Genomic DNA, 22,190 nt, shown 5'->3' with positions numbered 1-22,190 from the left:
CCTTTTCTCATATACTTTGCTACAAGTTCCTATCAAAACTTCTTCAAGCGCCTGTCCACATAATGTCAAAAGACTTGTGGGTTAATTCTGCTCCTTAGCAACAGAAAATCACAAAGAGCAAGACTCTTAGAGGCTCCAAGGTTTTCTATTCACATCTTCACCAGAAGGGTTTAATTCTCTGAGAGCTGCCAGTCAGTAGTAAGAGCAAACTTCTCAAACCTGAAACCTCTAAATCAGCTTCCTCACATGTATATCTCAAAATAGACAGGTGATGCATGTTCTGATATCCATGCCTACCCACTCCATAGAGAAAGCACTGGTAGATGTTGAACTGTAGCACTGCAAATTGCAACCTCCTGTGTGTGATGCAGGCAATTATGCCTCCTTTGGTTTGAGACCAAATCAGCAGCTGCCTTTTGAAGCACAGACACATTCACTGAGGATGAATCCTGGTTCTGTTAAAACAGGGGTTGTCAACCAGGGGTACATGTATCTCTGGGGGTACTTTTACTTTGAAAGGTCCCAGGGGGTATGTGGGGATGGACTGCTGCCACCCTGTGCCACTGCCTCACAGGAGAAGAGCCAGGGCAGGGTGAGAGCACTGCTCTGCCACTTGCCATGCCCCCACTTCACATCTGGCTGCTTGCCAGCCACCTTGCCTGTTCCCTCTCCCCCCCCGCCCCAGCTTGATGTCCGGCTGCTTGGCACCCTCCCTCCCAGGGGTACACTTCTTAAAAAGGGGGCCACTGCAGATACACTTATTTAAAACAGTTGAAAACCCTGTGTTAAATAAAAGGCAAAATGGCTATTGAGTTTTTTAGGATTTGGTCTTCAGTGTATAAGCTAATGCTGTTTCATAAACTTAAACCATCTGAACGTTTTCTACATACAAAACATGATCCTGACCTATCAGTACCCTTGACTCAGCATTGATTCTATTTTGCATATGCTGCAGGCTATGAAACAGTATGAAAACATTGCACACCTGCTTAGAATAGCATAAATGTTTCATAGTTGGTAGGGTCAGAAGGGGCCTGAGCAGATCATCAACTCCAACCCCCCACCATGCTGACCCACCTTGTTCTTACAGGTCCACGCTTCAGTGCAATCACTGATATGCAAGGGATGCTGAAACCTCTCAGTCTGGTTTGAAAGCTGGCTATGACAGACTGCACATTATCAATACAAATAAATGCCTACTGTACTAGTGTTATTTTCTGCAGGTTTCTTTTCCATTTTGTGAAACCTCCTGAGGGTAGTTCAGTAAACAGAATTGCTCCATTGATATTCTGCTGCTAAGGGGTTAGAGAGAGCCAGGATCTGGTGGAGATACTGGGCTTCTGGTAGATTTTGCATTCTGTGAACTGAATTCTCTTTTACTTCATAAGGACCAAATCACTCCCCTCAAACAAATATTAGTAAGAAACTCAATGAGAGAGAACTCAGAATTTGGATCCTCTATTCCCACATAGAAGCCTGGTGTGCCTCTTTGCTACAGGTTTCACCAGGTTATTTGGAGCTCTAGACCTGTTAAACATTGACTTTTTCTGCCCCTTTTAATCATAGTAAAATCCAAGGTGAAGCACAGTAAAATCCAGGCCCCATTGAATTAGTATCTTGCACTGATTTCAGTAGATCCAGGATTTAATCCAGTCTGACTACTTTGAGTAAAGTGCTGCTCCGCATGACTGAAGTGGCACAATTCAGCTCTGCTGTTATGCCTGTTCGTTTTCTGTTCTTTTTTCTAACAAGTGCAAGAAGAATTGCAGGCGCAAGTATAGTGAAAGCAGTGACTTGAACCACATTTGCACTGATTTTTTTCACTGGTTTAAGGAATATATCCAGCTCCTGGGAAGGAAATTCAAACACTGAGTTAGGTACCCAAGCTCCCAGAATAGTGAATGTTAGGTTTCTTCAAAAACCTGCATGCTGAGTGGGGATTTACCTAGAGCTAAACAATAAAAAATACTAAGCACAGAAGCATGTCTTAAATCCCACCATCCCTCTGGAGCTTAAGTAAGCCTAGCCACTTGGAGTCCAGAGGCACCCCCTGAGGAAAAGGGCCAACAATTACTTTGTGAAGGGACTGAGCAGGGCTTACTGTTTTAAGATGAAGGTGGTGGTACCATGCACATGTACATGCACATACACAATAGCTTAGTGGGTCAAATACCTAGGATGTGGGAGACAGACTCTTTGGGTTAATCCAGTCAGTATCTTTTCTTAGACCAACTCAAATAGTTGGAATGTGGGAGGCTTGCATTCTGTTTTTTAATCAATTCTTGTTTAATACGATGATCTCCCGAGTTCCCTTCCAGCCCTGATGTCTATGAAATCTATGAAATATAAAATGTATAAACAGTCCTGAGAGTAAGGCTCAGACCCCAGATCTCTTCCCTCCCAGCTAAATGCTGTCTTTTTGGCTGTCTGTTCTCCACCTTGTGAGTCTTTCAGTCTTTTCTGTGCAGGGGCCCAGTTTCACCAAGAGGGGTGGAGTGCACCTGCACCCAGCTTAGCCTATGGGCAGGTGCTTAGGGAACTGTCCTGAGAAGGGGTGATGTAATTCTGAACCCATCAAGATGAGGAGTGTATTGAACACCAGTGCATACTTCCTGCAGTAGTGCTGTAACAGCTAGACTAGAGGTGGTCAACCCCTGGGTTACAGGTCAAATGTTGGCTACAGAGCCATGGCATCTGGCCCGCAGGAAATGTGGCCTGGGTTGGGAATTTTGGCAGGGAAGTAGTGGCAATTAAGACTGCTACCCCTCCCTCACTGCTAAATTACCAAGGCCCATGTGGCTAGATCTTGCTCAAGCTGCACCCCCTTCACTCCTACAACAGCCAGGTTGCACTTCACCTTCCAGCCCATCCCCCATAAAGCTGGATCAGGCCCAGGCCCCACCTGCCCGCCCCATGTGCTGAATTGGGTCCCCATTACACCTGCCCCACATGGTGCGGCCAGCCCTTGAGGTGAAAAGTTAGGGCACCACTGCACTGAACTGTGATGTGAAAGGTGGGAAGCAGTGGCTTCACCACTGCTGGTTGCATCCTGTGACTGGCTCGATCCCACTCTATACGTTAGGGTTCCTCAGGGTATTGCTCCACCTAGGTTCTGAATCCGAGGACCTAGGTGCCGAGCTACATAAACCAGGAAAGATCCTGATGTATGCAAAAGCAGAACTGCAGGTACTTGAGTAACTTTCAGGTCAAACAGGGAGGTGCTTCAGGAGCTTTCAGGGTTAGGCAGCTGCTATATGGGATTTTTTGGTTTATGGTTTTGGACTTAGTCCATCTGTGCCCTGCTTTAGGTGCCTAAATTCTGATTTGACTCTAGCTCTAACTTGGTTGACTTCAGTAGAATTATTCCTGATTCATACAGTTGTAAGATCAGAATAAGCCCCTACTGACTCCTTCCTACCCCCAGAGTGCTGGTGTACCTTCTTTCCTGAGGCAAAGCTTAGTATAACTGAGAAATCTCCAGGGAAACAGGAAATAATTACTTCAACGGGGAAAAGTAAATGTTTGGAAAGATTAATTTGATTCCTAAGAAAAAGAAATCAAATGTATGAGTATAAGAACAAATCATGCCACAGTCCTAATTAAATCAAAGGAGCCTGGCTTACGTAAGCACTTTAATAGTACAGGCAGAATTAATTCATTTTGCATCACTCTTACTCTGGGCTGGTTGTTCCTAGACTGTAAGATAAGCATTTTTTTTACTGAGTAATTTAAAAAAATCAATACAATATTCGCTTGTGTCAGGACTCAGCAGGATAAACTGAAACATGGAGAGGCTGCTCCAAGTACAAATGGCTACAAATAAAACTTACAGCAACATGATTATTGTGTATTACATTGTTTCCATAATACTTATCACATCATTTTTTAAAGATTAGTTGATACCTAGGCCTTTCCAGGAGCCTGAAACTGTGGGCCCTAGATAAATTATAATTTTGTCTCCTACAAAAGGGTACCAGGTCTTTAAACCTGCATAGCTTAAAAATTAAAGACTTTTATGTATTTTAAACATTGAAGATATTTAGCAGTTTATTGATAATCAAAATGGTTAAAAATAAAGTATACTTTTCTCCATTGTTCTGTTAGACTGTTGGGGTGTTGTTTTTTTGCGGGGGGTTGGTGTCTTATCTAGACAATACAAATAAACTGAACAGTTTATTTGGGGGGGTCAGTTTCAATCTATGGTCTTCAGGCAGCAGCTGGAGTTTGCAAAGTTTTGTATGCGAACATAGAAGGGAATATTTGCACTGAAAGAAAAATATATACATTGCACAGCTATGTCTGTTGATTAGAGCTTCTGTAAAATCACGGGTTGCTTTTCCTTGAATAAACCTAATTTAAAGCTGCCCCTTTAAAACTTTTTAAATGAACTTCCTATTACTTCAGTGCAGATCACTGTGAGCAGCTCTAGTTATTCTGAATCCTTGTCTTGTTAGGCCATGTTAAAAATAATTAGGTCTCATTTTTTAATATCCTTAGTTGGATGCTAAGTCCCATTTACTGGGTAACATTTGTGGCCTATGTTGTACAGAAGTAGAAGTAAGTAATGATAGTGGCTTCTTCTGTCCAAATCAGTGGAACTGATATTCAACATCTGCATGACAACAGTGCTTAGAACAGAGGTTCTCAGCTTTCCAGGCTCCTGCCATCATTTCTGGTGTGACCTGACTTTATCATAGAATTTCTTCCAGGGTTCACATGTAACGGTTGCAGTCCCATTTGGGATTGTGACCCATAGTTTAGAAACTACCAACCTATGAGTCGGGTGGGCAAAATGTGGCCCGCAGGCCAGATGCAGCCCACCAGGTCACTCTATCTGACCCGCAGGGCCCCTAAAAAACCAGAAAATTAGTATTTATCTGCCTGTGGCTGCCTGTCATGCGGCCCTCGATGGCTTCCCAAAACTCAGTAAGTGGCCCTCTGTCCGAAATTATCGCCCACCCCTGCATAAGTCAATGAGCTAAGGTTCTAGTTTGGTAGGTTGTACACAAACGTATAGAAAACCAAAGTCTGGGTCACAAAGAGTTTAAATACTAAAAGGACTGCTGTGAACACTGTTGTCAACAATCACACTGACCAGCACTAACTTTATTCATCAGTCTAGACCAGGAAAACCTATGGTCAGCTCCATGTTACTTTACGTGGTTGTTGGTCACCATGTTCAGAAACAGTAGGATTTCAAAACAGTTTAGACAATGACTTTCATTGATCTTGATACTTCAGTAAACCATTTGAACTGATCTAGTTATTGGAAAGATACTGTAACCCACATGCAAAAGCTGCCAAAACAATTATTATGTTATCACTCTTGTCTTCCTAATTTTTTCTTCTTCCATATGTGATTAGATTCTTAAGATGGGTCCCTTCCATCCCTATGTTTCTGAAAAGGGAGAGAGCATTGATTCTCATTCTAGTTACCTCACGAAGGAAGTGTGTTGTCCTCACCTGCACTCCGATAGGAATGGTAAAAGTTATTGGGATTTTTTGGATTGTAGATGTACAGTAAAATGACAAAGGGATAAGCAGCCCTAAATGTAGCATGAGAAGGATCCCTCTGCTGCAGGCACCACAGCTGGAAGGCCTAAGTTCCCTTCTGAAGGATTCTTACAAGTCTTGGCAGAGTGTAAGCTGGAGGCAGATATGGCAGTGATTTGGGGTTTGGTCCTGGCACTTAACTCTGCAGAGATTTGGGGCATTGCTGGGGCTCACAGGAAAGCTGTGGGTAGCTATTGTAGGAGATCAGCCACTCAGTCTTTCTGAGTTATACCATCAGCTTCTTCAGCCTATGGAACAGCTAAGGATTTGAAAGATGCAAAGGTGGTTTCCATTCCCCAGGACGCAGATCTCTTATAGTGGTTTAACATTTTCCACCCAGGAGCTGAATCCACTTATTTTAGTTTTCTAAGAAGATCTCTATCCAAACAGCTGCAACAACACTTGACAAGATGATATTTTGGAAGGAGAAACACTTAAAACCCCAATAACTTTTTTCATTCATTCTTTTATGCATCATAAACCCTTTAAAAGATAGCTTATTTGAAACAGTAACTGCATGCTGCTGCATTAGTATCAGATGCAAAGGGGATCACTTAGCTGGCTCTTTGACTAGAGCTCAAGTGCTTCAATTGGTACACAAATAGAGAAAGAGAGCACTACTGAGGACCAGTGAAAGAAGGAAAAACAATACTTTCAACGTATCATCTCTTCAAAGCGCTCCTATTATAAAAATACTAGAGTGTGACTTCTATTTTTAGTTAATATCATATTGAAGGCCTAATAGTAATCTCCTCTCTTGGTCCCTTAATACCAAACGTAATTAGTTTTAGATGTTTATCAAAAAAAAGTCTGGTAGTAGGTAATAATAAAATCCCTGTTATTACAGCTGCCAGATCAACCTAGAACATACAGACTAGCAGCTGTCACAGGAGAAGTCTATTATAATGTGGGTCAGTGAGAACAAACCAAGAAAACAAAAGCCAGTGTAACTTGCACTTGCTCGCTTACTGAGATAGGTCTTTGAAATTCCTGGATACTGTTCGTTTGATAGTTGTAAAGAAAGCATCAATTGATTTTTTTTTTTTTTTTTTAAGTATTTACTTTTCCTGTCTCCTTCATGCAAATTCCTCACGTGGAGCAGGTAAATAATAAGGAATGGGCATACCCATTTCTTGATGGTGGTTATTAATACAGAGATCCCTAGATGCAAGAGTATTACTGTCACAGTTAATTTTTGTTTGTTCAGTATAAAATCTGAGACTATGATAACAGAGGAGGAGAATGGCTGAACATACACTGTAAACAAGTGTCAATTTTCAAGTTGTTTGAACCATACATAAGAACAGTTATGCATGCGTATTCATAGTATGCAAATGTACATGAATGACTACATGTATACACTCTTCTAAAGAAAAATACTACCAAATTTAACAGAGAATTCTGTTTTCTCATAGAACCTTTTCAACTGATCCATGTAACTGTATATACATTGAATATAATTTCTTTTAAATTCTTTAACATGGTGAAAAATGATCTAGAGAGGAAATTTTCTGAAGAATGCTATTTTAAGCATTGATTTAGGTAACCCTCGTAGAATCCTGGTAGTTTAATATCTATAAGTCCTGTAGAATTTTTCAATATGAACAAAATATGCTGAAGTTGTGTGCAATACAACAGGTAAACATGACTTTGGGATTTGATTCTTTACTCATTTGAAAGTTCTACTCGTGAGGCTACTCCTCTTGAATATACTCGGTGAGATTTACCTAATTGAGTGGGTCTTAACTTATTTCAGAACTGATGCACCAATTTAAATCTGCATTAATCATTTTGTGTGGTTCACATATACAATGATATATTAAAGTCCCAAAAGAAATTATTTATTGTGTAGGGTGAATGTATTAATGTAGTATCCAGTTAACTTCAGCAAAGAATCTAATGGATCAGAGTAATTAAAGAGAAGCAGCATGACATTTCACCAGAGATTAAAGAAGTCAGGTATAAGTTTAAAATCAGAATTAAATGGAAAAAATCGATAATATTTGAAGTAGGTAGGTATGCTGTGCCCAGGTAAGCAATAGCATATCTTTATTCATGAAGAAATCTGTTGGAACGTTATATCTCCATTTGTTTTTTATTTAACATTTTAGTTAAAGAATTTCAAAATGTATCACTCTGTGTTAAGGAGGTTCTACAAAAGGCATGGTTCTTTTGATTTAAAGCAGGCATGTCAAATGTATGGCCTGTGGGCCAGATCTAGTCCATGGACCATCCTGAATCACTCATCTGACCCGCAAGATTAGATGAGTCTAACAGCACTGATTTAAAGTGTAATCTGAGAAGTGATTCAATGGTACTGCTGAATTTCATGGTTGTTATGTCTCAGTGACTTAACATATCAGTCTGTTTTGTTTACAAAAGGATGAAAAGGATGATTTTTCTGTCAAAGCTAAGGTGCATCTTTCTGTGTTTTCCAATAGTAATAAGAATTATGCGGGTCGAATCTGTTTCCATTACACTATCCCATAGCTATGTGGTTTCTGTTGTACTGACAGGAAAAGAAAACAGCAAAATAGATTTTAGTTGGTCTAATAAAGGGTATTGGATTTACCCAAAGAACCTTGTCCACCAGTAAAGTAAGCACTTGTATTTCTGAATGCACAGAAGGAGAAGATTTGTTTGTTGTGAGACACTATTTTTTGAAAGTCAAGATCTACTTGAGGATTTAACGAACGTGGTCTTGATTAAACCTCGCTTGGGTAGATCAGAAGTAGTTATGTTAACACAGCCAATAGACTGGAACAGCACTGTACCTAGACTCCTGGCAGCTATGGGCAAACTTTTAGTATTGGGCCCCCCTTTGCCAAAGATGATGATAATAATAATTTTAAAATTACCATTTTGGGGCCCCCTTTCTGTTTGGGCCCAAGCAGCCACCTGGTTCACCCATGCCTGTGTCTGGCCCTGGACTGGAATATGTGAAGTCTCATTCTTAGCAATAAGTGTCATCATTTTGTTTCCTATCAGGTGGAAATACTCGACTGGAAGACAAAAAAACAGCTGTGCTTCCTGGATAAGGTAAATGAAAACATACAGGTAAAATGGCAGGTGACTTTTTAGATTAGGTTATTTTTCCTTAAGGAATTTTAGTGACTGTGAAAGGGTAAGGCAGTGGCGACGTGTAGGAGGCTCATGGGGGTGCACATGCACCCCCTGAGAGTGTTGGTGCACCCCCTGACTGGCTTAGGCGATGGGCAGGGAGGGCAGGTGGGAGTGCTGGTGTCCCCCCTGCGAGTGCTGGCTGGGGCGTGGGAGTGCCGGATGTAGTGCTGCAGCTGCTTCTGGGAGCGCTGCTGCTGCTTCCTGGTCGGTGAGTTTTGCCATGGGGGAACCCACATCCCCTGTCGATGAGATTGAGGGGGTGGTCCCCCTGCAGCCAGTCACTGACTGGTTGCTGGGGTGGGAACACGTGCCCTCCCCTGACTAAGGTGGCACCAGTCGCCCATGTGATGAGGGGGTAGAGTTATATCTGTACAAGCAAGCTCTCCTATATTGCCTTAAAGTACCTTATGCCTATTCTAGGAGCAGGAGTCAAAACTTCCCTCTGAATTTTCATTCATGCAATCCTCAGTCTCTCAGCTAAGGTCACTGAGTATTGCAGTGGGTACCAGTTATGTCTCAGTGACCCAAAATCCATCAAACCATGATCACGTTTTCAAAATTTGCAATTACTGCTAACATGGATGAATTTGAAACACAGTCTACAGGTGAAAGGCTCCCCCTTTCCTTTTCCAGGACAAATAGCTTGACCTATTTATGTTAATACCAAAATACTTTGGCAGTATTTCAGACAGTGTTAGGGACAGTGACCTGAAAAATGTTCACTAGAGTATTCTTGTGCCTAATGGTCATACTTTAAACCATGTCACTTACATGAACAATTTTTTGGTGTTGCTTAGGTGGAACCACATGCTACAATTAGAGAGATCAGATTGATGTTCCATAAATTATGTAAGTAGTATATTTTTGAATGGCTATATAGTGAGAGTAAGACCCACCCAAAAGAGCGTGCAGTGAATCATCACTCAGCTCTTACCCATACTCTGCAGTAGCAGTTAGGAGGTGACTACACAGACTACAGAAGATGGCTACAATAAAGGAAAATATTATATTGGAATATTCAGTACATATTATTTAAAGGGAAATTGTGTAGTTTAATAGAACATGCAGTGTATATACACATTAATGTTAAGTAACCTGAACATAAGCATTAACTTAGCTGAGACTTTATAATAATTGTTCTCTTTTTTCCTAAACTCCTATTATTTATACAAACATTTGCTATTGTCTGTGTATGAATTTCATAATAAACATAAATCATAAAAAAATCTCCAGCTAAAACTTTCTCTTCTTTTTGCCATCATTAAAACAGTAGGTAGTCCACAGGCAAAACTTATGGATTACTTTAGTATTTTCTCTTTTGTCTTGCAGATCCACAGTGGTATCCAGCAAGGCAGTCAATAAGACTTAAGCCTAGTAAGTATTAATCAAGTCTGGAGTAATAAAGATATGAACAGAGTACTTGCAGGGAGGGGTGCTCTATGGCCAAGTTTTCTACAGTAAGTAGGCAGTCTACTAACTAGGTAGTAGGGCTGTATGAAGCTTCGATTCCTGATTCAATTTGGCAGAGATTTGGCCTGATTTGGTGGAATCTGAATTGAATCAGGAGACCCTTTAATCTCTCTGAATCAAATTGGAACCCTCCAAAGAGATTCGGACAGATTTGGAGATTTGGACATAGACACGGCTTTAAATGTATTTTCTACATACCTCTAGGTAGCAGGGACTCGTGAGTGCTGTGATGCTGGGGTACATGGGGTATCTCATAGGAGCATGGGGCTCCCAGCACGCTCAGCAGCAGACCCAGAAGTGAACCAGACTCTTTCAGGTCCTCTGGGGAGTGCACTGGGGGGAGCCCCCACACACCCTCCAAGCTCAGCGACTGGTGCCTCTTGGGTTGGGGGGGGCACCCGGGGTTCCCCTGTGGCCAGTCTCCAAACCAGGGGAGCACGGGGGGCCCCTCAGCGCACTTCCAGATCCACTTTGAAGTACTTCTGGTCCACTTCTAGATTGAGCATGTGGAGGGGCCCCCTGCGCTCCTATGGGACGCTCCATCCACCCCAGCATCACAGCGTTCATGAGCCATGCTGGTACCTTGAGGTATGTAGAAAGAACATTTAAAGCTGTGTCTATGTCTGAATCACTTATTCTCTGAATCAGCATCGCATCTTCAGATTTGGATTTGGCTGAATTGAATCAGGGACAGTGAATCAAATCACTGTCGCTGATTCAGTCTGAATCTGAATCGAACAGGGACCGCTTCACACACCCCTATTAGGTAGTGATGTGGGAAACACATGGGACTGGCACTGGCACTCGCTATCTAATTAACTTGAGAGTTTACATTGTGTTTTAATGTATTTATTTTTAACTATTGAGCACTTCTACTTTGGAGACAAGCAGCATGGAATCTTATATTACCTTCACCTAACTGCAGAGAAATAGACCAAAGAGTGGAACTCAGTTATCTAAGGGTTGTGCGCTAGAGTTATTGGTTCACTTTACTTCTGTCTCAGGTGGGAAGTCACAGTTCTCTTGGCTGATAAGCCATTGCAAAATACATTAATGTGAATAGAGGAATTGCTGATGCAGCTGATGCCAGTTGGCTGATTCAATTTGTTTAGTCCTAAGTATTCCTAATAGAAAATACTTATTGTATGGCCTTGGTGCATAAGAGAGAGTGTAATTGAAAAAAATCTGTTGATTCTTCCTAATTGTTCAATTAAAAGCTTGCACTTACTTTTTTTTTGCCTCTTTTAAGCATCAGAAATTTTATGCATACCTTTAAAATTATTAAAACAGTGCAGGTTATCACATTATTTTGGGATTAGTTCATGGAAAATGCACGATTTGACCAGCTGTTTGTGTATATATTATAACGCCACATCCAGGGACCCTTGCTGAAAACTTGTCAGAGGAGAGAGCTGGACCTCTTAGGATGCCCCTGAGTACAGGAGCAGAAAGCCTGATTACCCTCAGCCCAAAGCAGGCACGTGTCTCAAGTCAAACCTCTTGTGTCAGAAGAAGTCAAGTAAACAACTAAACTAGGATTTAAGGAGGAGTGAACATATATATTGCCATGTAAAAGAATCCACCCATCACTTCTCATTGCCACAGAAGAGCCAAAACACTGTGGAACTGCCAAGAATCACTAGGCTGAAATGAGAGGCAACTAATTAAGTTATGCAAGGGTTTTGCATAATGTCATGGGGGGTCTTTCTAGGACAGCATTTCCCAAACTGGGGGGATGTGCTCCCTGGAGGGATGCAAAAGCTTTTGGGTGTAGGTCTAAGTGAATCACAGTGCAGTCAGTGACGCAACCCATTTCAGCTGCTACTGCCACTTCCTTCACTGCAGATTCCCCTCACTCATGGCTATTGGTAGCTATCAGTGATAGAGGGGAACAGTGGTGGCATCTGCAGTGGTGAAAGTATCCAACCATAATACAGCAGGGTGTAAACTCATGAGTTTTGGGAAACATCAGTCTAGGGAGTTCTTGAATGATGCAAATTGACCCACCCAAAAGAGCATGCAGTGAACCATCGCTCTTGGCTTTTATCCATACTCTGCAGTGGCAGTTGGGAGGTGACAAAGCAGGCTATAAAAGTCAGGGCTTGGTATTCTTCTTCATGGTGTGGATATCACTGATGCTTTATGGAGTCTCCGTATTGCTATTGTTCTGAATACAAGAGCAAGCAAGCTGAATAGAAACATTCTGAATTTATTTGTGGACACCTCAATAAGTGTATGCATCAGGAGGAGGATCTGTCAGACTAATCTAAGTGGTGTGGAAGGTTTCTTTAAGGTTAAGGTGCTACAATAATTTACTTTAATTTCACTGAAATGTGTATAACTGCTTCTTTTTCTCAGAGGGAAAAGCCTTGAGGGATGAGGAAATTCTGCAGCACCTCCCAGTTGGCACAACTGCTACACTGTATTTTAAAGATTTAGGGCCTCAAATAGGATGGACTATGGTGAGAGATGCCTCAGATCTGACCCATTTTAACTAATGTTTTTCCTTAGTTACTTCTTGCATCACTTTCTGTTTCCATTTATTTAGGATTTCCATTTGCTGTCTGGTCTGATAAGAGATGCAGACAGTGAATCCTTCTTTTCAGTACAGTTCATTTAGTCAAAGAATCCAACAAAAGAGTGTAATGCAAACCTTGCAGTTCAGCCCCTATGGAAAAACAAAAAAGCGATTGCTTGCACATGGTAGACTGGCATTACAGAACTCAAAAGTATTTAGGCATCAAGCTTTCATTGTTTTCAGTAGAGTTAGGCATCTAACTGCCTGTGAGGATCTGGGCCTTAGTGATTATACAACTTCTGTTCCTTCCTCTCAGAAATCAGGTTTATTTTGGTGTCCTGGAGTTCAGTCTGCAAAAATGAGTAAGTTTCTTGGCCCCAGTAAAAATACGCAGGAGAATAAAATGACTCATCTGCTTGTTCACAGAGGACAGAATAGCAATGGCAGGGTGGTGAAAACTGGTTATATCAACAATATTAATAGCTGTCCATCTAACATCACACGTTCTGCTGTCTTAACTCAAAGGAAAGTTCCATCATGGAAATATTATCCTGTAGCATTAAGCAGGTAGCCAGTGTCTCTGTACTAGGCCTCCAGAACTTTTGCAAGATGCATATTGTCCTTTAGCTTTAATTTAAATGTCACAGCATAAAGGAAAAGTTCATTAGCAATTTAAAGGCACATTTGTCATTGTTAGCTACAGTGATTCATATATGACAAAGAGAAAATTCATAAAAATCATTACATCTGATTACTATTCAGCAGGTATAAATCCTCATAGCCTCAATTTGGATCCTATGTTAGAAGGCCAAAACGACAATTGCAACACGAGCAGCTGAAAAGCAGAATTCATGTACACTGTAACACAACAGTACTGGCAAACATCATGAAAGTCAGAGAACTTTCATAAGATTGAACTCCGTTTAGACCAGAGGCCGTCAGTGTTTTTGGGCAGAGTCCCAACAATACCCACAACCTTGATTTGTACTATGTTGGTGTGCCAGAGGTGGATGGTGGGGGAGCCACTAGAGACCCAATCTTTGTTGGGCAGTACAGCCCTGACCCCTTCCCTGCCGTCTGCCTTGAGGCGCATATGCCAAACAAAATGCCTTCACTTGCCATGCTCTGGCACCTGTGCTGGGGTTGGCTACTTGATTTAGACCACCATCACTTTGTCACAATATTCAGATATAATCTAAGAAAAATTTAATTTCATCAAATAAAAAAAGTCAATATTCTTCCCATCTTGTTGGTTTATAAATTTGGTAGGAAAAGTGCTGATGAACTTATATCAGCTGATGATAACGCAATAGTTTTTTGGACAAGAGTGCTTCTAACTGTATTAGAAGAAAAATAAACTCTGTGTGTGTGTGTGTGTGTCTGTTACTTTATTAATACAAATACAATAGGTTTACCTTATTTTTCCATAATCAGGATATGAACTTCTTTTCCTCAGTTAGGAAATGACTATAATTACCAATGTCTGACACACAGTAAACAGCAATTCAAAGTGATGCTCCTAAGAAACCTATATTTAAATTCAAATTCAATCATTTGAGACTACTCTCTTTTTTCCCAGAAGAGATTCTCCAACAAAGGCTTTTCTTTTAACGTACGGTTTACATGTAGCTTTCTAAGACAAGATAAGGACTGGAGTTGCATCAATGTATATGCATCCACATTTGTCATGATTATATGTGCTGCCTTGTTAATTACACATATAAACTTTGTCATTTGTGTATGCAATCACAGTTATTATATACAATCACTGCAAATGCATGTGCATGCTATTCATACGTATTTTCAACAATCTCAACCTCTATTTTGAAATGATGTAATGCCAAAAAATATCCAGCCTGACTCAGTGGAAGTCCTGAACATAGTATATTGCTAACCACAAAGAAACCAAAGCATAGTCACTGACCCACCCAGTCTTTTAATTATTTTCTTTCTGTTTTTGCAGGTATTTTTGATAGAATATGCAGGACCATTGTTCATCTATTTTCTGTTTTATTTCCGTATGCCTTTTGTCTATGGCCTGGATGAGAGATTTACATCAAGGCCACATCCAGTAGTTAAGTAAGTTCTTTCAAAGCCTTAGAGCAGTATTTCTTGTTAACATAATAGTTTTTTCCAAATGTCTTGCCACAATTGTTTTTTTAGCATTCTTAAATGTTTTTGTCTTGCTGTTTCTAGCTTGGCATGTATCTGCCATTCTTTCCACTACATCAAAAGGTTGATTGAAACAGTATTTGTTCACCGGTTTTCCCATGGAACTATGCCACTGAGGAATATTGTTAAGGTAAATTTTTACAAAATCTAACCACGGACCTCTTATAAATTTAATCTAGCCACCCTCTATTCTGCTTCCCTGGCACAACTTTTTTGATGTGACTTTGTGGTAATATACAACTCTTACTCATAAACCTGTAATTCTTTTAAAAGATTTCTTACAATAATTTTGCCACTGCAAGCTATGTGCCACCACATCATCGCATCTCCTGTTATTTTTGCTCTTTTGCTTCATTGTTTTTTCAAGATGGTAATACCTTTAGCATTCTTTCCCCTTTACAGGCAGCCAGTTCTTTTAGGCATGAATATTTCAGAAGCAATTTTATATTTTAAGGGGGGTACAATCAAGCACATAGAGATTATTTTAACTTTTTAAATTTGCTTTTTATAATATTATTTTATAATAGTTTCTTTCCTTTGCACTGTCATTTTCCATTAGGCGATTATATTCATTTACCTTTGCTTCTTTAGCAAAAAGCAGGATGACTGTTCTGCCTTTCTTTCTTTTCTCAGATAAGCACAATCTAATATTAAACAGCACTGCTGTGGGAATAGAGTCTCAGTTAACTTGCACTCTCCCTGTTTGCTGAGTGCCTGCGCAGCAGTACAGTGTACTGCATAATTATGCACAGACTATGGATATTACAAAAAATTGGCAACCAAATTTTAAAACAATTTTATATTGTATTTACTCAAATATCACACACATCTTTTCCCCCTAAATTAGGTATCCAAAATTGGGGTGCAGGTTTTAAGCAAGGAAATTGATTTCTGTGCGTGAATGGAGGCATAGGGATGCTGAAGGAACACGGGCAGGAGGAGTAGAGCCTGCTGTGTGGCCAAAATCAAGAGGCTTAACCCTGTCACAGCTGCCAATTTGAAGACATGAAAAGAATTGGGTATAAACTGGCCATGACTAACTGGTAATGAGGGCCACTGGCAGACTTGGGGGGAACCCCCCCCCAAAAACAGTGCTTTACTTTCAGCTTAGCTCACCCCTGCACTTAGCGCAGTGCATGCTCAGAAGAGGAACCATGTCAGTTGGACGCAGCTTGCTTAGCATCTGTACAGATCGTACACTTCAGTGGGGCTTTTTGGTGCTTTTATCTAATAGCTGATTGAATCTTTGGGTCTTTTTCTTTCAGTGCAAACCGTATTTGTGTGGTAAATCAAATCCTTTGACCAGTGCTTGTTCACTTTAAGTACCACATAATTACAACTGTTTACATTTTAATGTTTAAGACACTTTGTAAAGAACTTTTTTTCTGCCCTAAAATCTGTTGGCAGATGATTTGGCCCCTGACATCACTGAGGTTTATGGCAAGATTTCCTTTTTGTATGTTTCCATCCCAAGAGCACAAGCCCTAAAGGGCAAAGTCTGTAATTTTGCACAGAGCTAAGTGCATTTTGGGCCATAGTGTAAGCTAGAGCTGTCCAACTGGCAACCTGTGGAGTATGTGCAGCCCATGGCTTAAATTGTGGCCCCTGGGCTCCCACCCAGCTGTTGCTCTGCCAGTGTTCCAGATGCAGAACCAGCCAGGGGCTCTAGGCTCCCTCTTCCTCTGGCCTGCAGTGCTGAGGAGGAGCCCATGGCTAGAGAGCTGAAGGTAAAGTGGAGCATGCAGGTGCGTGGAGCAGTGCGACAGGGAGCAGAGTTATGCGGTGTGCAGCCCTATGCCCCATGGCTCCTGGTCACCTCAAACTTGGACAGCCCTGCTGTAAGCCAGTTATTAACTGTAGTTGGCACTGAGGGTGAAGTTACACGTTACACTTTAACCATACTAAGGGCACTTAAAACTTGAACATCCATGTGAACCCATGCTAAGTGCCCTCCAAGCATCTGAAAAGTTATGCCACTTCAGGTGAGGGTTACTTCTGGGTTATGCCACTTAGATTGAGTTAGTGTAACTTCAGTCTGCTCCACAGAGACAGTCTTCCAGCATCCCAGGATGCACCACTCCCAGGGTAGCTCTGCCTCCACAGCAGGGATAGCCCAGGTATTGTGGCTTCTAGCCACATCCTGCTCCAGCTCTCTAGTGGCAGGTCAGAGCTGTGCAGGCAAGAAACAGTATTAACCCTTAGCATGCAGTTGTTCACAGCACGTTCTAACTTTAACGCTGCTTAGCATTTTACAGATTGAGTATGGTCTAAGTGTAATGAGTAACTTCATCCTGACTGGGAGCCCCAACATAAGTCCTACTTCTTGTTCTGCTACAGAATTTATATCCATCTTTGGAGAAGTCATTTAATCTCTTTGTGTGTTAGTGCCCCATTATCTGTAACTTAGTGATAACACTTTCTTTTCTCTACCATTTCTTTTGGTCCCCAAGTCTGAGGCAGTGACTGCCTCTAAATACATGTTTGTATAATACCTTGTAAAACAGGGTATCAGTCTTGTTTGAGATCTCTGGGGACTTCCATTGTGCAAACACTAATTATGGCAACAAGGAAAACTGGAATTCATCATAACACTTGATGCAGGTTGAAAGGTGCACCCCTTCTTGTGGGGTGTGGCATTCTATTACCCCTCACACAGTCACTCCTGAAAGAACCACATTGTCAGACTGACTGGCTACAATCAGCAAATAGCTTTTCAGATGCTGAGCTTAGATACACCCTGCCTCTGGGCATTCCTGCTAAAAATGCTGTGTCAGTGCATGTCTGTAGGTAATTGCTATCGTACTACTTGACTGTCTCTGTACATTTAAGCAAAGCCCAAGTATCACAGCCTTCCTCCTCATGACAAATAGCTCTTCTGGGAGGATGTAGACTTACAGCTGGTCATGGATTTGCCATTAAGCAATTGCTGTGAGTGCCAAGACTATCTCAGATCAGGTGCAGGTTTTATTACTGTGCTCACGTATCTTTAACCGGAGACTTTTAGGCTTGGCAGATTGTGTTGCATTTGAAATGCACATTGACAAAATAAAAATCCCTTCCCTCCCGCCATGCTGCCCGTGGTATTTGTATGGAACATTGATGGCAAATTTACATTCCTTGAAATTCAGCAAAAAATTCAACTTGCAATAGCAGAGGACCAGCATGTTTGCCAGAGCTCTTTAACAGAGTTATTTTAAAATTTGTTAGGAACCCTCTGAAGCCTTCAAACTGAAATCCATTTCTTTTCATTCTCCCACCTCAGCATGTACTCACCTACACAGTTATGTTATTGCTAGGATTTTCTTTGCATTTGTTTTGCAGGAAAACATTTTAAAATGAACGCGACTTTTGCAAACAATGTAAGGACATCAAAATGAGATTGAATGGTGAGCTTCGATATTCAGCGGTGACCCTTTAAACAATCTGTAGGCTGGCCACTTTAAGATTAACTGCTCCACAGTGATAATACCTGGATTTTTTTGCTTTTTTTTCCCTTCTCACCTTCACTGTATTTATCTTTCTTCATCTCCTAGTGCCTTACCTCAACCCTAGTCATTCACTCTGTGAGGAATGTGTTTCCCATGAGAGTTTCTTCTCTACTCTTTGCTCACCAGCCTCTGCTGCTTTGTAGCTGTTTGTGGGGGCAGTTCTGCTTATCTAAATCAAACACGCAGGGCAGTTTCCTGGCAGGTTGCCTCTGATGCCATCGTATTTACCCTCTAATCCATGGAATGGTGGTAGCTAAAAATTTGAGTCACTTGGGATGGCCTTAGCTTTACGAACTCATTGGCCGTGTCTACACCTGATGCTGACTGTACAGTCATTACTGTCCCGTTGTTTAGTATGTGTATAAACAAGTACTAAATGACTGCACAATAACCATGTTACTGCGCAGTGTGCCAATAAACAGCTTTTTTGTGATGCCGACTACACAGTAGCCCGAGACTACTGTGCAGTAGTGTCACCATCATGGTTTCTGCCACACGACCGTACTGTGCAGTAGTCTCGGCTGCTGTGCAGTCAGCATCTCATGTAGACATGGCCATTGAGAATGGAGCAGTGTGGCCAAAGAGGAAAAGCAGAGCACAAAAATCAAGGTACTCTCTCTGTAAGAGTCAGTTAATTGAAAACAGCATCCTGACTGGTCATCCTAATGTAACCAGCCATTGGCTACTTACAGAGTTATTGTTGAAATAGATAAATCTAATATTAAATCTGACCTTTCTTCCCTCTGGGTACAAGACATATATCACCTTTACTGTGTAGCAAAAATTAAGATGCATGGTGCACAGTCTTATTGCATAATAAATCACTCATTCAGGGTAAGATTACCCCTTGAAAACTGTGTAAGTTTACTGTATGGGAGACTTATGCTGTAGAATATACCAGGTGTCCATTCCCCTAGCGTTCTTGTGTCAGGATAGCTGTTTGTGTTTAATGCAATCACATTCCCTTGCCACCGAGTGGCCAGGATCTGTAACAGCAGTAATTGAAATTACTGCACAGTACAAGAGTGCGTCTACATGTGCATGCCTGTACTTTGCAGTAAATACGGTGACTTACACTGACTTGAGCGTGATGCAGGTATCAAATTTATGCCCAAGTAGTTCCTGCACAGTAACACACATGTAGACATCTTACTGCTCAGTAACGTTGTGTGTGTGGACTGATTTGGGACTGATTTGTGTTGTGCGTCCAGACCCTTAGATGGCTTGCAAAATACACATTGCTTATATTTGGATATAAAAGGATTTAAGTGTCTCACCACCCATTCTCTTCCAACTCTGTTTATGGATGCTAAGATTTAAATCTGCATCTGCTTTAGACTGATAAGCTAGATTTTCAGGATGGTGGCATACAGCTCTAAAGCCTATTAAATATCATAAACAGCTGAGTTGCTAATTACACCTCAGAGTACAGGATGGGGGAGCCCACCTGCTGCCCCCCCCCATGAGCCTAGCACCTCACAGAGCTGTTCCCCACAGCTGCTGGCTGGAGCAGGGCATGGGCAGCCTTGAGGCTCCCTACACACTCTGATCAACTGGGGACAGTGGCAGCAGCAAGCAGGTCTCTCCATCCTGAGTTCAAAGGTATAATTAGCAGAGTTTGCGCCCTGGGGCAACCCTGCTGAAGAGAAAGAATGGGAGTGAAGGAAAGGCATACTGGAGGGGTGAAGATGCTGAGAGCGGGAGTGGGGTCTGTTGCCCCCAGCTCCCAGGCCCAAGCCCCCAGGTATATGGGGTAGGGGGTGGGTGTGTGGGGCAGGGAGGCCCCAAGCAGCTACCTGTGGGCTGGAAGGCTGCCAGCCTTCATGGAAAAAGGCCATATTTCCAACATTTTTCTCCTTTAAAGGAGAATCCATCTTTAAAGTTTGTTCACAACCCTTTCATATATTCTTGCAACCCACGGGTTGAGAAATACTGCCTTAAGGGACCCAGGTATATAGAGGACACCAATAGAGGACAACATTACAAGAAGCAAGGAGAGGTCTTTAAAAGCAGCCAAGGAGCACAGGTCCTAAAACTCAGCCAAGAACAGATAATTAGAAATGTTAGTGAAGACATTTTCAGTGGAGTCTGAAAGCTGGATTTGGGGAAGGTCAAGAATGGAATGGAAAGGAAGGAGCTGGTTGTTGGTTGTTTAAGATGGGGAACATTAAAGCATGTTTGCATATGGAGGGCAAGGATGAGGAAAAGAGCAAGGGGAGGTGGGAGGACAAGGAGGGAGGTGGGAATAGTTCTTAATGTAAAATTCATAATGGATGTTCATTTTGTATTTGGCAGTCCAAATCATCTCCTCTCTTAGCACACGGCCTTTATGATACCTCACCCCTGAACTGTGTGCCCTGACATTAAATGGGTTACTAGACAAAAGAAAATCTTCACCTTTTGGGCCATGTTTTCAAAAACAGTTTCTGAGCCAAGCAGTCTGTGCTGTGACAAGTGATATTTCACTCTTAAGAGCAGCACTCCTTTCCTGTCATTTGCTCTGACTTTACTATGCTTGGTCTGTCATGTTTATTGTGTTATCAGCAACTTGCAAGATCAGCCTGAGTGACTGTTATCACTAACCCGTGCAGAAATAACTAGGCTAGAGGCTTGAATTGTTTTCTTGTTACACTCTGGTCAGCTGACATAGCTTTATGCTATTAAAATTTAAAACATATTCAAATTACTTATTTTTCAGAACTGCTTATATTACTGGGGATTTGCTGCTTGGCTGGCTTATTACATCAATCATCCTCTCTATACACCTCCCTGTAAGTAGTAAAATGGCCCTCAGAATTGTTGTAATGCTCCCTTACTGGATGTACATTAGTGATAACTATCTGCTTTTTCAATATTTTTTCTTATAGCCTATGGACAAAAACAGATAAATTTTGCTGTGATCATGTTTCTGGTAGGTTGGTTACTTTACTTATAAGACATGAAAAATTCTTTACTTCTTAAAATTGTATAAATGGGAGAGAAGAGAATGGAATGGCCAAGCGTAGTTTTTTTTTTTTTAGTTAGAACAGAGTTGTTAGTTTGGATTTGATCCTGGATACCAAGAACATTTTTAGTTCAGTTAAAGTTTCAGGATCATCTAGCTGATAGATGAAACCTTGAGTGCAGGGATCCATGTTGAACTACATACATCAACAGGATCCTAGACCCATCAGTGGCTAGTATTGTCAGGAGCAGATCTAGAGGGTATGCAGTGGCACTGCTGAATCCCCTTTCAGACTGGACCATGCTGCTGGAGACTCCAGGGACTTAAAAAAAACCCTTCCAAAGCAGGTGAGAATCCCCCTTATCTTCAGTCATCAGAAACGCATCCTCTTCCCCTTTCTTCCCTATCCTCTGCCTGCTGTGGCTGCTTTCCCTGGTGTCCTGAGGGTGGGGAAATCTTTAGAGCTGCTCCTGCCTGCTCCAGCAGGGCTGTGCAGGGGCTGGGCTCATTAAGGCAGCAACAGTGGTAATGTCTCCCCACTTTTCAATTCTTTTTTTTATCCCTTTTTTCCAATCCTATTTATTTAGTTTATTCTGCTATAAGCCTACTGAAGTATTTTAAAGAATTCTCTATAAATTAATCCTGAGAAGTATACTAAAGGTAGTGTTAGAGTGACATCGTAGCTGTGATGGTACAGGAATTATGCAAGATGCAAGGATTTTTTGGGGGTAATATTTTTCATTGGACCAACTGCAGGGTTGGAATAAAGTTAGATAAGCTTTTGAATGCAAAACATTTGTCTTCAGGTGAACATCAAGAAAGCTTGTCTAACTTTCAACCCTGCAGTTGAGCCAATAAAAGATGCAACCCCCCAAAAAGTCCTTGCCTCAAGTATAGTAAAGAAAATGCTTCCATTTCACTT

The 22,190-nt window shown here is 41.5% G+C and overlaps 1 protein-coding gene across 4 annotated transcripts in view; it reads left to right on the top strand.

Annotated features, from left to right (window-relative positions):
* Positions 1-22,190, top strand: part of TECR (trans-2,3-enoyl-CoA reductase) — a 32,018-nt gene that overhangs the window by 4,701 nt on the left and 5,127 nt on the right. For 3 of the 4 annotated variants that reach the window (XM_019531080.1, XM_019531081.1, XM_019531078.1), the window contains exons 2-9: positions 8,542-8,592; positions 9,474-9,525; positions 10,006-10,050; positions 12,505-12,608; positions 14,628-14,743; positions 14,861-14,966; positions 21,023-21,095; positions 21,192-21,235. In XM_019531080.1, coding sequence (XP_019386625.1) covers positions 9,510-9,525; positions 10,006-10,050; positions 12,505-12,608; positions 14,628-14,743; positions 14,861-14,966; positions 21,023-21,095; positions 21,192-21,235 — 504 coding nt within the window. In that variant the 5' untranslated portion in view covers positions 8,542-8,592; positions 9,474-9,509. Of the gene's footprint in view, positions 1-8,407; positions 8,593-9,473; positions 9,526-10,005; positions 10,051-12,504; positions 12,609-14,627; positions 14,744-14,860; positions 14,967-21,022; positions 21,096-21,191; positions 21,236-22,190 lie in introns of those variants that run through there. The other variant, XM_019531079.1, reaches the window with a different exon arrangement.

This window comes from Crocodylus porosus, unplaced genomic scaffold (assembly GCF_001723895.1).
Source record: "Crocodylus porosus isolate Cpor-Errol unplaced genomic scaffold, CroPor_comp1, whole genome shotgun sequence".
Taxonomy (NCBI): domain Eukaryota; kingdom Metazoa; phylum Chordata; order Crocodylia; family Crocodylidae; genus Crocodylus; species Crocodylus porosus.
Note: the sequence above shows the minus strand (reverse complement) of the source record. Positions and strands in the feature narration are given on the sequence as shown.